Here is a 15,372-nt window from a genome sequence, read left to right as displayed (position 1 = left end):
ACATATAAATTTTGGGGGCAATCATTATTTTTAAGAGGCAAAATTAAATTCTAATTCATTTATGTGGGCAAATTTAAATTTTCATTATATTAAGGGGACAATAATATTATATAATCCATTATGTAGTGCTACAAATGTGCATCATAAATAATTATTGCCCCCATTAGCAATCAAATAGTACTACCTAGTTAATAAAGTTATATATTCATATTTCCCCATAATAGAATACAAAAATATGTTTAAGAAAAGCTAAGAAAAAATCACAATCAGATTTTTTAACTGATTTTTCTTCTAACTGCAAGCTGCAAACTTTCGAACCACATATTTGCCTGCAGCAGCTAAAACTAACTTCAGCAGGCCCGAAAATTACAATCATATTGCAAAACACTTTGAGACCCTCAACCCAACCAAGCTGAATTTCATACTGGTTTGAATCATTTTTCTACTACCTATCACATCTCAGCGCACAACAGTCCTTTACAATAACCAGAATACATGGTGCAGCCAGTTTCAAGTACACATATTTATGAAAACTGAGCCCAGGTAACTGTAAACAAATCAAATGTTGTGGGAGGTTTTTAAAGTAGTAAAAAAATAACAGAATCTGATTGGAGGCAGTGGATTACATTGCCAGTACCTGTGCAGCATTTTTTATTTCTTTATTTTACCTGTAAGGATTTGAAGGCTCCTTTGCATTGCACACCTCAGCATGACCGTTACAGACGCAGCGTCCCCCAATACTGATATCTTTGATGCTGTAATAATACTGGAAATAAAGCAGATTTGTGTGTTTAACCATTTGAAGCTATGTTTTTTTTAACAAACTGGACATAGTTTACATTTGTAAGCTGAATGACTAAAGATAGGAGGGCATGACATGAGGGCAGAGTGTGGGCAAGACATTTATGTACCGTATGCATAAACACATCATAAACAAAATTTGTTCACAATATATATGCAATGTTTCCTAGATAAAATCGCAGGGACACATCTTGTAGCACAGCATTCACAGCGCTCCTTGCCATGTATTAGCTGTAGAATTACTACAGTTATCCAAGGAATGAGTGGAGCGATCAAATAAACCATAACTGATTTCGTGATTTATTCCCAGTTTCACTGTACTGGCCATGTGCTCAAGGCGACAGTGATCTCCTTGTCTTCATCTTCCAAAGATTAGTCTGCAGGGGACAATGACACACCGATTTGTTTTCTCAGGTCTCTTAGGTGTTCTTTAAACTGGACATATTTATCGTCCTGCCTCAGGGTATTATTCTTCTGAAGCGCAGTGTATCTCTCATGTACAAGCTCTCTTAAATCCGGTATCTCATCCGGTGGGTCACGTTTTAACTTAAGTACGGCCTCCTCAACTGCGTCTATATATTGGTTTAAATCTCTGTTCAATGCAGCGAATTCCAACATGACAGATTCCATGCTGCCCACATGTTCCGTGTCACAGTGTGTCTGAAGCAGATGTAATGCCATTCCAGTTGTAATATCCATTCCTGTGTCTACAGAAGTAGGACAGTTCTTCAGGGATGAGAGGGAGGTATCCACAGAGGAGAAGAAGATTAAAGATGCAGCACAAGTAGACATGGTTTAATAATGTAGAGTTCATTGACAGCACTGTTAGGCTTAAGTCAGCTAAGCTATTGGTAGCTTGTTTTGTGGGGGCCCCAATAAACAAAGCACTTCAGCCACAAAAGTGGCACTGCTTGTCGCTGTTTTCAATATCTTACATAAGGGTGGGTGGGAGGGTGGGTGGGTGGTCTGAAAGGCAATTCCATCTTGCACCACTTTTCTTTTCTGCCACTGCTGTGTGGCAATGTTTCCTAGATGTGTTATGAACTGTTTTGTGTTTGTGTCATTGCTCTGTCGCTTAGCATCCAGCCAGGTCACTGCAGTCTTTTTTTGAAAGTGTAGGAAAATAATATTGTGACCTGTGAGGTGGTCAAAATTGACTTGAAATTAGTGTTATTGAGGTTAATAATAATATTGTAGGAAAATAAAAGAGCAAAATTATGTGAGTTTAGCAGAAAAAATAGGGATCCAAAACCAAAACACGCAAGGGCGGTTTTGCCAAAACCAAAACACGAAATTAATCCACATGCAAAACCAAAACCAGAACACGGGGGGGGGGGGGGGACATCTCTAGTTTCTACAAGGACTTCTTTTCTACAATAACTGTTTTGTGTTTTACTCAGGAACTGGTGAATGCACCAGGCTAGATATATTGTGTCCTATTACTCACCCTTCTGGTTACAGTTGGATCTCCCTGGGCTATGCCCATAAGATGCCCCAGTAAGGTGTTAGTCCTGAGGAAGCTTAAGCGAATGTTGGTTGCTTTGGTGAAGTTCCTGAGGAGAGGAGAGTAGGAGAAGTTCATTGCTCCAGGACGCTTGTTCACCAAGGAAACCACAATCTAAAATCACAGAAACGATAAGCAGGATTAGGGCGACTGTGTATTTGGGAATAAATAACTAAAGATCGAACAAGGAACCCCGTAACAAACTGACCTCTCCATTCTCCAGCGGTACAATACGGGAATATTCTGTTGTACAAATTACATCGTCATCCTTGGAGATCCGTTGTAGAGTGTTTGGTCCAAAGCGATCTATACAGTCTCTCTTGGAAGCTAGGAGAAGAAAACATTATCGGTCAGAGAGTTAAAAACTAGCATAGTCCACTAAAAGGTTTATTGAATAACATGCTGTAAACTACAAATCTGTATTTGTAACCCACAGTAACCAATCAGATATTAGCTTTGACTTAAAGTGCACCAGCTGCCTACACAAACACAAGAGATGGAGCCATTTTTGTTAGACAATTCAATATTTTTGAGGTCACGTGCTTCTAGTGAATTGATAGGTTGCACTCACAGTGATGTCACGGATACCTAGTGAGTTTGTAAGCTACATTCCCATGAACATTGGCTAAGTCTACAAAACTGTATTTTCTACTAAGTTGATAGCTTCCCTTAAAATACAATACAAAATTGAAATACAATATTTGATTGGTTGGCCAGGGTTACAGCAAGAGCTGAATTTACATAATTAGAGGATATACGTACACAATAGAACACAATATATCTTAGACAAATTAGTCAAAAACAATATAAAAAAATATTGTCAAAAACAGATTAACAAAACAAACTTCTAAAAAAAAAAAAAAACATAAAATTTACACAACAAAACACTCCATAATATAAGAGTAGCCCTCTGGGATACCCACAAAATGAATTAGGAAAAATTCTTGTTAATCCAATGAGTGTCCACAATCATAATCTATTTTGTCTTGTTCACTGCTTCCTATAGACTGTAAGCTCTTAGGAGCTTACACTCTGGTCTGCAAATGATAATTGTACCCTTGTCATAACCAGAAAACCTAAGGACAATGTTAGTATTTTGTGTGTAAAATTAATAGATATGGTAGTGTTATGAGTTATGTAGAGTTCATCTAATTCTAAAACCTATTTATCGCATTTAAGAGACCTTAACCTCATTTCATGGGAGCCTGAGCATGGAGGTGAAGGCACCAGCAAGTTCAGGTAGAGATAACTCCTCCGAGTCCGACCCCGCATGTGGTGATCATAGCAAGAAGAGAGGAGATTCACATGAATGAAAGTCGATAAGCAGGAAGGACTGTACATTACACGGGTAATTGCTCTCCTCCAAACTAGCATGTTAACAACTCTCAGTAGATATCACAAATGCAGCAGAGGAAAAATAGATTGCCCCAACTTAGACCAGGTGATAGGGGGTAAAACAAAGTACGATACTATGTCCACCATGTGTAGAGGGGAATTAATTCAAGGGAATACCCAAGTTGGAGCCAAACATAATTTAATTAATATCTAAGCAGTTTATGTTCAACAGGGAAATTTTATTTTTTATACACACAATGGATTACCACTTTGCAAAACAAAATCGGTTTTAAAGAGGTGCAGAATGCTTTCCTTGTAGGTGTTAATAATAAAACACACAATAAATGAATGGCACAGAGAGTACTCTTAAAAGGTTAATACAGATACCATATGGAAAAAAATAAATTTATAGAGCATTATTATTATTACCTCTATGTAAAGCCATTTAATACAAGGGATAACTTAAAGTTGGTCCCTTAAAATCTATATTTATGAATAGCATGCCTTAAATATAAAATACAAGTTATATAATACCCCTTAAATGGCATTTCAATACAACATAATGTAACTCCCAAGATTCAGCAAACTGTTGCTCTCCAGCTGTTTTGGAAGTATAAGTCAGTCAGAGGCTGGCAGTGCATGCTGAGAGCGCTACACAACAGCTGTGTGGAGCCTGAGGTCACCTACCCCTGAACTACACTAGAACATTAGGCTACACCACAGCTGTGTCAGTTTCTGATTTTTCAAGCTCGTTTTAGAGGCCGTGCTAAAAGCCACACAAGGCACACAAGCTAGCTAGCTCCTGCAAACGGCTCTCATACTTTTGCAGTAATAAACTGGTGGGTAAAATACTGTTTTTCCAGTGAGCACAAACATAAACTTGGACCATCAAACAGTTGCATATTACAGGGGTTATATTTACTAAACTGCCTGTTTGAAAAATTGGAGATGTTGCCTATAGCAACCAGTCAGATTCCAGCGGTCATTTTATAGAATGCGCTAAATAAATGATACCTAGAATCTGATTGGTTGCTATAGGTAACAGCTCCACTATTTCAAACCCGCAGTTTAGTAAGTATACCCCCAGGAGTTGGATTCTGAAGACCTCATTAGCAGTTATTTTCTGTGTGCGCACGTCCAACCAAATTCTGATATCCCAACTCCATTATGGTTTGTTCAAAAGTCAAAGCAATATTGGGTGATCACTGGGTGATAAGATATCTCCATCCAATCACAGAATAGCTTACTACAGCAAATGCGTGCTTGGACTGTCCTGTTGCTTTGATAAGGGCATAAGGGCGGAAGTAAAGAGGGCCTAAACGTGTATTTACTCCTTGTTGAGTATGCCGCTTCTAAATTGCAATTGAAACCCAGCTGCATATCATGAAACTTTTGTCACTATTCTACATTTACTTAACAAATATTTAATTAACACAACATTTTAGGGGAGCGAGTACATACTATACCACTTTGTGTTACTTTATGTATCAAATATGAAGTTTATTGGCCCATTTTACCTTTTTTCTCTTTGTGTAAATGGCAAACTGCGCCTGTCTGTGGTGAATCATTACATGAGAGGGTAGGTGCTGGTACACAAGCAAAGAACCAAAATGGAGTTCTGTAATATAGTTCCACACCATTGGTGGATGCTTTTCAACACCGTGAAGAAACTTTTTCTCACAAGTTTCACCCTGTGAAACATTTGTGAATCGAAATGTAAAAACATAAAATATTCAATGAGAGATGAGGCCTGGACATGAAGTATCTGGAAATGTGGGCTTATGAACCCATGGGATTTGGGCTGTGGAAGATGAGATTTCTGGCAAGAAGTTTTGTTCAGTAAAGATCTTGTCATCTTAATTCAATTAGCGGTCTGTAAACTGCTTTCTCAGAGCTAGCTATATCTGGGGAGTAGAAGACACAGAGTGTTCGGAACGAAGACTGCAGGATGTGAAAGGATAAAATGGGTCTATGTACACAAAACCTTCAATCATATAAAAAGGAACACTATATTACAATTCTATCAGTGAATGTCAGTCTGCCATTATACCTCTGAAGGTCAGTCTCGGTCACTAGGATTTGTGTATTATTATTTTTACTATATGTGTATATTATAACAATGTACCCCCTACTTTACATTACTTTTTATATTAGAGGGACACCTCATGTTTTATAGGGTCACATCCAGAATCCTTATAATTTCCAACAGTGTTATCATCACACATATAACCTTAAATATAGTGAATTAATAATACATCTATTAATAATGTATATTTTCAATATAACCCTTCCAGTACTAGCCTATATAGCATCAAAGAACTAATTAGCCTTGGAATGTCTTATTAAACTTGTGCTTCAAACTACTGTAGCTGAAATGAGTGGCATCCAGAAGGATAAAAGTTATGTCATACTTGCCAACTCTCCTGGAATGTCTCCAGACAACCCGGGAGAGTATGGTAGCCTCCCGCATCTGCCCACTTCCCCACTTCCTAGTGAAGTGGGCAGAATTATATCCAAAATGTCGCTATTCCCTGAGAATTGCGGCATTTGGCCCCGCCCCTGCTGTAAAATGGCGCGTTTGCGTCATTGCGTCATGGGGCAGGGCCAAAAAGACACGCTTTTCTGAGCCCCACCCCCTGCACGCCCACCTCCCCCTGGCAGCTACCGGACGAGGACTGCAATAAGTTAGCAAGTATGACTTATGTTTGTGTTGATAAAACCCCCAATTCCAAACCTCATACAGAGCTTCACCAGCACTAACTTCCACCATCCTATTTTGTCCAGCCAATAAGATTCTGGCATCCCACTGAAGGTTTTTTTCAATTATAGGGAAGAATGAATCTTACATGCAAAATACTGCCAGGGATGGTACGTGGCACCAAAATCTGTAGACCGCTCCAGTACCCATATGTCAGGACGGGGAGAGTTGGCAAACTTGATCCAGACGTATGCCACATGGAAAACCTGTAGGAGACAGACAAGATGACAGTTCTGTAAGTTTGGCTGCTAAAAGTGCCTATCACTGTATATATCTATAGTACGCTGTCCTTTGTCAATCACATTTGGTTGTTATCCTGGAAAATAATGGTTAGTTTTAAAAAACAAACATAATTCTATACTTATCCCCACTACTCTCTCTTCTTCAAAATCCCCTCTTGGCTTATCCACAGTAATGACACTCACACGACGGAGCATGAGCATGAGAGCACATATGTACACAGCCAAGATTGGATGGATAATGTTAGCATTATCTAGATAATTATAGAAAAAAAACATCTATACTTGGATAACGTTAAATAGAATACACACTGAAATAATAAAGTGTGATTTTAACCCCATTAGACCTTCACCATGAGGAGCAGTTATGATAGGCTCAGATATGGTGGGGTTCATTTACTGTATTAAAAGTATGCAGCAAACCATAGTAGTCAACCAGCTTTCATTGGACTAATGAAAGTTAAGCTGTCCGCATGGTCTAATTTGGGTTTGTTGATTTGTTCCAACTGACCAACTGTGTGTCAGTTTCATACACAATCCAAATAGAATCCTATTGGAGGATGGCAGATAGTTTGGCTGTATGTCATGGGTGGGAACATCATTTTTTGTAATACTGTATAGAAAATGAAAGCAAATATCTGATTGGTTGCTATGGGTTACATTACCTCCCGCTCACTGCGATCATCCAACGATCGTCGCCTCTCTTCCCCTCTGATTACCTCCTCTCACGCATGTATCCAAGACTTCTTCCGCGCCACTCCCCTCCATTGGAACAAGCTCCCCCGCTCCATCAGAACTTCCCCTAATCTGTCCTCTTTCAAACGAACATTAAAAACCCACCTTTTCCTTAAAGCCTTCCAGTCTCATGCCTAAACTCCCACCGGTCGGCTACCTCTCTTTCTCATCCCTTCTTCCCTTCTCCCCCTTCCTCCCGTCTCTCCGTCTCATCCATGTGTCTGTTCGCTCCTTTGAGCAGGGCTCTCCTACCTTCTGTTTCCATCACTTTTAACTGCGCTCTCCAGCTACTCAGCTCACCTCTCTCAGTCCCTCTGCCCTCTGTCTCCTCTCCCCTCAGTGACTCTCAACCTGTCATCCGTGCCCACCCTCTTGGGCCATAGTTACCTGCCTGTACTCACTTTTCCCCTCCCTCCCTCTCTTTCATGCTGTGCCTGAGCCCCCAGAGTTATGGTGCTTACTGTTACTTGTACTGTGCTGTTTCACCTTGTACTGTGCCATTGTTTGTCCTTGTACGGCGCTACGGATACTTTGTGGCACCCTATAAATAAAAATTAATAATAATAATAATTCTCTATGAATCCGTTTTCATAAATGTCTCCTATAGAATGTATGCAGCTTTAGACAAATGAACGCAATATCAGAAGTTTGGTATGGGCTACTGTCTGCAGTTCAGTCTGACTGAACATTACCCTGCAAAGGGATGATAAATTCCCCCATTTTATTATGGATTATTCAAACATGCCTGGACACTTTCATCTCTGACTTCATCTAGGACATTTGCAATCTCACATCTAATAATAATAATAATAGCTATCTCTGGTGGATCAAGAACTTAATGTGCCCTGAGAGATAGTTGTGGGGTTATTTCTGCTTATCGTAAGCACTGTCCTTTGCTCGGCTCAGTACAATCCCTTCTAATGCACTGTCCGTGCTTCCAGTCAGCACTGCAGTAATTAAATACACTCACTGCAGAGGACTAGTCCTGTACACAAAACAGCCAAGTTTCCACTATCCCATCCATCAATCTGCCACAACTATGCAGCCTGAGGAGACATCAGCCTTATCTGACACCACAATGGTACAGAAGGAGCATAGACTACTAGACATATGCAATCACCATTCACAAAGTAACAATTGCGTAACAATCATGCTGTGAGCAAGCTTCAGAGGCTTTCTTGTGTGTATTATTATTATCATTTATTTGGTAGGCGCCACAAGATTTCCGCAGCGCCGTAAGTTTGTTTTACGTAGAATATAACTGCTTAGCGCACATACATTTTTTTATGCCCTGACACAATTTATGCCATAATTAATTACGGATCTGAATCACCACTGATTGTACGGATAGAAAAAGTTGTACCACCGTTGTTTAAGAGTACTCATCCGCAGGTCGGCCCTCTGTGAAAATCCCTCTCTGCAACAAAAACACTAGTTTGTGAAAGGGACAAGCTCCATAGAACTGAATAGTTGACTTGTTGCGCATGTGCCAATGTTTTGTCACACATGAGCAGTAACTCTGTCAAGTCAGAGATGCATGGAGCCAGCAAAGAGGATCCTCTCCAGCAGGACTCCACTCTGTTGGAAAAGGCCCGTATTGACATCCTGAGAAGGCGTTCAGTTTGGAATGCTAGCAGCGAAAAGCCCAGCAATTCGCTGCTTGAGGAATAGATTTGATTTCGCCGTCCCTATTGAGGTTCAAAGGGACAGCGCTAAACAGCTGAAGTTAGGTTAAGGTGGGATGAATCTCTGATAGGATGAAGCTGTGAAAGAGCCTTTTTCCAGTGCTTTCGCTAGACTTTCAACTTTTCACCGCTTCATAAATAGACCCCAGACTTTTTAAATATGCAAGGTAAAATGTGCACCCACCGAGATCCATAAAGAAAAGTTAAGCACCACCAATAAATTTTCTGGCACTTCCATGTGACTCATGGGATTTAGCCGGGTCTAAAATAACAAATTTGAAAGGGCATGTGCTGGTCTCAGGCTCATGGTGGGATGAAATTTTCCTTTGTACTTTCACTTCCTGAAATATTTTAACGTCCATGAAGATTGTTACCGGATTATGTAGAGATGATGATGTTTATCCCATGCTTGTTTTTGGCACAAGAAAAATTACATACTGAAGTGAAAGAGAAAAAGTACTAAACAAGTGAAAAGAACAAAATCTATATTTTTAACGAGAAATGTTAGGTACATGAGGAAGGATTAACAATGTAGTCAAGCCTAAAATCATTAGTGTGGTGTATCTTATGGCCAGTTAAGTATTATCAGTGGCATGTCATAACTGTATTGACAAAAACGTGCCATACTTTTTACTGACTGTGAATTTTCTGACTGTTGGCATCAATGCTACTAATGTCTTAAAGGATAACTCCACACAAAACTGAAACATTCAGTGTCATTGGCTTGTCAAACGTAAAACCTGGTCATAAAAGCATATTTATCTGGTGTCCAGCACTCACATGACCGCATATCCAGGATCTTGGTGCTGCTGCTCAGCACAGTCCTGTTCGCTCACACTAGCAGTGTGTTTATGGTGGACACCATGCTGCCATCCTCAAAAAACTCTGAGTCACTCTGAGGAAAGAGTGGAAGATTTTAAAAAAGACTCCTCGCTTCAGCGGACCTGATCTTCTTTCAGACAGGGAAACACACTGCTCGCCAAAGCAAGTAGGTTCAAAATGAAGCACTGTGCTCACAACATCCCATGAACACCAGACCTCTGGTGAGTAATATTTTGGGACCAGGTTATTATTATTGGCTTTGGGTAGAGATGTTCTTTAAAATAGCACAAGCAAATTTGGCATAGGTCTTTATCTGGTAACCACATTCTAACTTTGCTTCCAGGTGCAGTTTAGACAATGACAGTCTGATGGGTTACAGCACCTTGCTACGCATAGGAACCATTTTATTGGATTAGTTCCACTTATAAGACCAGTATATTCTACAATAATGACAGAATTTTTTTCCTTCATATTAAGGATATTTTTTGTACATAGGAAAAAACAATAATTTTAAACTGCTCACGGCAATGTAATCTTTCCAATTGTCACTAAAACAGTACACACTCCCAGCAAGGACACAAGGGAGTTAAAAGTGGGGCCATGGAATTGTAAGAAAATAACTCCACTCTATTTATGGAAAGTCACTGGAGAGTCACTATAGAAAGATCCATGTTATGTTTGTATGTAGGAAGCCATAAAAGGAGAGTTCAGTCAGACAAGGAGAGTTTCGGAGCATCCTGAGTAAATCCGTTTCTGGGATTAGCGGATCAGCTGATTGCACTGACCCCATGACTAGAAGCAAATATTACCAGGCTAAGGCAACCTGTGGTTACCAAGCTCTTGTCAAACTACATGTCCCAGCATGCCCTGCAGGTCAACAACAGTGCATGCTGGGATTTGTAGTGCCACAGCAACAGATCATGCAATAAGCCTCCAAATGAGCACTGTTTCCCTGCCATTTTATATTCCTCTAAAAATACTAGTACATTCTATCTGAACACTTCCCCGTAGACTCATAAGGAATTTAAAAGAACAATTAACCTTAACACCTACATGCTTTAGTATTTTTAACAATCTACTTCCCAGCATGTACGGGCTTATCTGCACCATTTTCATGTTCTTGGAGTCTGGAAAACTAAACACTCACATGGACAAGCCCTTTGGAAAACTAAAAAAACAAAATGTTGGGTCATAAAAATTTCAAACAGAAATCTGTACTCTCTAACTCGTCAGCAAAACAGCAATCACACTGGATTATCTTGTCTTTCGTTAACTGCAATACTGTCATCAAAGTACAGTCAGGTGAGTTTGGCTGCAAAACAGACCAAAAAAATGTTTACCAGGCTGGAATGTGTATTTTGATACCAGGCTCAGTCTCCTTGAAGAAGACCATTCATACGTTACATACTCCCCTAGACTGGTCTTATCCAACAGAGGCACAATGGAACGCATTAAAATAAATAAAAAAACATTAAAAATATGCAGGAGGCAGTACATTTTTAGTACACATTTACCACTGCTTTCGTCATTTGCCAGGGTTTATAAGCGAAATTGGATCCAGCCTATTTGTCGGTAGCGTACCATTCATATAGTTGATGTAAATCAGATTTCTCAGCTCGGTTCTCAAATACCATCCCTGACCCTAAAAAAAGATCACATTTTCATCTGAAATAATCTTTAGGACTGAGCCATTATTTACATCTACTGATTCCAGATGGGAAAATCCTCAAAAAAATGACTGTTCACAGGTAAATGAAAACCATGGCCAAAAATGATCACAGAATATAACAGGTAAGTATACTAAATAATGCTGCCAATTATTGCAAAGCTTTCATTATTATTATCCTTTATTTAGATAGTTTCAACAAACTACGCAGCTAATAATTCCATCCACTGTAGAATACTCAAATACAGGGCATAAAATAGAGCCCAAATGGTAGCCAGCAATGCCTTTAGTTCTTTATTTCACTATTAAATTATAGAAAGTGCCGACAGTACAAGCTTGCCAACATTACCTCAGATTCATGTCATGCAGATAATGCTAGATCATTCAATAACTTTTATTTACTGACTTCTGACACTCTACTGTGATTTTTACATTGCTTTACTTATATGATTTTCTTCTGGGGGGTTTTCAGTTGTATATCAATATAATCAGGCAAAGCTATTTATATTTTGTTGCCCTTGGATATGACACAGCTCTACTGTGTTCTATGAAAATTGTTTAAATGGTGCATAATACAAAATAGCATTTTCTACTTCTGTAGGGAAACATTATTTTGATTGCTCAGTTGTAAAACGTACCTATATTAAATTAAATTATAAGGCTGAGTGCTGAAAAAATCTGCACACGATAAATGATCACTGGAAACTACGTCCATGAGAGCGAGCAGCTGTCCCACCACTCCCATAGTCATGAAAACTGCAGCCAGAGACCGTCATACATTATCATACACATAAAAGATACTTAGCTCATGGATTTCCCAAAATGAACACAAAATTAAGTCTGTCATCAGCCCACAATCCTGTGTAACAGTGCGGGGGCTCCCAAGTCCTCAGAGGCCTGCATACAAGAGAAACTGGGCAGTTAAGAAGCACATTGCAAAGTGCCCTGGAGACACTGCTGGAAACTATACAACAGAAGAGATTTCCTGCATCTCACTTTCACTGTGCCCTTCCTGCGCAGTATACCCATGTTCCCCCACGCAACAAATCCACATAACACCTCAAGCATTAGAGAAGTAACATTCCTTACATAAGCAGCTTATGGACTGCAATAACTTTTTAAATGACACGTCAGTGATACCGAGGGAAAGTGTGAACCTGGCACGTTTTTGGTTTGTGATTAGGGACCAGACACGTTTTCCCTCACAGCTCGGCCAGAATCCTGAGAGCAGTCACAGAGATTAATCTGTTATTTACAGTTGAACATGCTCTGTAACACACAGCCAACGCTGCGCATAGCATCACGTCATAGCTACCCATCCACACAGGGTGGCACAGCTGGCACAAGCATACACCCATCTGTCTTACACACTCTGACCACCTCTTAAAATATGCACTGGAGTTAACAATCGTGACCATTTTGTGGGTTAAACCAATATTCATCAGATGCCGAGCTCATTGTCTTAAAAACTGGAGAAACCTCTGAGGCATGAGGCACAAAGGGGCAACCTCTGCTGTGTGTAGGCAACAGGCACAGTTTAACTTAGACAAGGTAAAAGTAACAAGTGTTATTTGAGCAAATACACAACACATTGTGATGCTCAAACTGATGGCGCTCTCGTGATTTATCAGTCACTTCAATTTAAGACTGATGATTATTATGTGACTTCTCTCTAAGTTGAAATCACAATTGATGGTCTATATGGAGTGAATGTGGATTATAAAGATATTTCAAGTCTATAAATAGTTTATGAGAAGTACATGAAGTCACAGGCTGAATCCTTTCATACAGAGCAGACATCTGAGAGGACTACATGTGTCCTTATAGTCTGCAGTAGGTGGTCTGTTATCTATAGGAATAAAGTAGTAACTTCCAGTCCCCTGCTGAATTTACACAGAATGCAGCAGATTGTGTTGTGTATCATCTCTCTTTACAGTGACTGTAGGCCTGTCTGTCACCTTTGCCGCTTATGATGTCTGCAGTGCATTCTTCTTGCTGATCACCCATTGGCAGCTAATTAGAAGGCAACATCACAAAGCGCCACATTCATATCTAGGAGCGCTGGTGCAGAGCAGGAGCAGAGAAAATACAAATGTGAGTAATAAGCGACAAGCCTAATAAGAAGCAAAGCAATTACTACTGCAGTGTTCATAATTAGGCATATTACCCCCATACTACTACTGTTGACGTATTATTAGTGGGCATCACAATGTCCACTAATGGCAGTCAGCTGGCTTATTCCCAGGTATTAGTGTTTGCATATTTCCAGAGGTTGCTACTACTGGCATAGAATTATTGGGCATTAATATTGGCATGTGTTGGGCATTTTATTGTTGCCATATAAGAGGGCATTTCTACAACTAGCATATTACTTTTATTACCGAATATCACTACTGCTGGAATATTACTGAGCAGTAACGTTAGCAACTTACCTGGTGTTTCTATAGCAAGAATATTACTAGGAAATACCGCTATGTATTACTTTAGTGGGCATATTACTAGGCATCAATATTTATTAATGTACACCATTACTGAATGTGTTGGCATATAAACGGTTATTATAATTGCTGGTATAATTATGGGCACTACTATTGGGTTTACTATTGTGGAGTTATTACTAGGCATTGTTACTTTTTGCCATATAACAACTACTATTAAGCATATTGCAACGTCTGAGAAAATATATAGACATGTTACTAGTGCTGGGTATAATATTATATATTGTATTTGTGCCCCCAGAATGCCAGTAATTTTAAAAAGCAGGAAGTTGTGAGGGTGGGTGAGGGGCACTTAATACTTTGCCTCAAGGGGCAGAAAGACAAGAATCACCCCTGTATGGATCTTATATCTATAATAATAAAATCATGCACGTCTCACACACGCTGTAGCCAAAGTAACCAATCAAACATTAGCTTTGTCCAATCTAGTGCAGACTAATGAAATCAAATACTGACAACTACAGGAACTATTACAGAACTAAAATATTATTCTTTTTGTCTTCCTGATACACTAAACGTTAATAACATATTTCACTTGTTTAATGTCTCATCGTATAAACATTTTGACCAGGTGATCTAAAGAATTATGCACTCTGTACTAAACTATGTCCACCTTCCTCTCTTGTGTCACACGGCTCTACCCTCCCTCTCCCTGTGCCCACTTCATGCAGTCAATGGTGCCAGTGCGCCACACACCCCCTGCCGCTTTTCTTTGTCTCTCACTTGTTCCCACAGCCCCCCCTCCTCTCTCCTCCTTCCCCCAGTGCACTTTCTCCAGTCTGTTTTCCACTTGTTGCTGCTGCTTGTCTGTGGTCTGACACTGCCTTACTGTTCTAGTCACCAGGGCTGGACATCACATACCCTGCAGCTCATCAAAATTGTAATGGCAGACTGGGGTGGAAAGTGTTAATACAATAAACAAATACTCAGATTCTTCAAGCATATTACAGTACAACACATGTCCCAGCTCTGGATCAAGTAGGGAGAGTGTTCAGGAGAAATGGATGGCAGTTTTGTAGAGGAAATGGAGCAGATTAATCTTACAATACCATTATGGGTGTCACCAGCTTTTATCTATATTGCAGGCTGTATTTAAATTAATGAGTTATAGGAAACACTCAGAAATATACATGAAAGTTTAATGAACGATTCATAACTAAATATATCTAAAACAATACAGTAAAAGCAGGGAGGCGTATTTCCTATGCACAAAAAAACTCTCGTCTGCAAGCCTATTGCTGGACAATGCAGGATGCAACACAGATAATATAAGAACTAGAGATGCTCACTGACCCCTGTCAACTGGTTTTGGATCTGGATTAGCCTTGT

At 39.7% G+C, this 15,372-nt stretch overlaps 1 protein-coding gene across 2 annotated transcripts in view; it reads right to left on the bottom strand.

Moving 5' to 3' along the window:
* LAMA5 (laminin subunit alpha 5) overlaps positions 1 to 15,372 on the bottom strand; it is a 105,956-nt gene that overhangs the window by 67,043 nt on the left and 23,541 nt on the right. For both annotated transcript variants that reach the window (XM_075176748.1, XM_075176749.1), the window contains exons 3-6: positions 6,487 to 6,604; positions 2,514 to 2,632; positions 2,249 to 2,419; positions 669 to 766 (exon numbers count right to left, since the gene is read on the bottom strand). In XM_075176748.1, coding sequence (XP_075032849.1) covers positions 669 to 766; positions 2,249 to 2,419; positions 2,514 to 2,632; positions 6,487 to 6,604 — 506 coding nt within the window. The remainder of the gene's footprint in view (positions 1 to 668; positions 767 to 2,248; positions 2,420 to 2,513; positions 2,633 to 6,486; positions 6,605 to 15,372) is intronic.

This window comes from Mixophyes fleayi, chromosome 6 (genome assembly GCF_038048845.1).
Source record: "Mixophyes fleayi isolate aMixFle1 chromosome 6, aMixFle1.hap1, whole genome shotgun sequence".
NCBI lineage: Eukaryota > Metazoa > Chordata > Amphibia > Anura > Limnodynastidae > Mixophyes > Mixophyes fleayi.
This window is presented reverse-complemented; position numbering and strand designations above follow the sequence as displayed.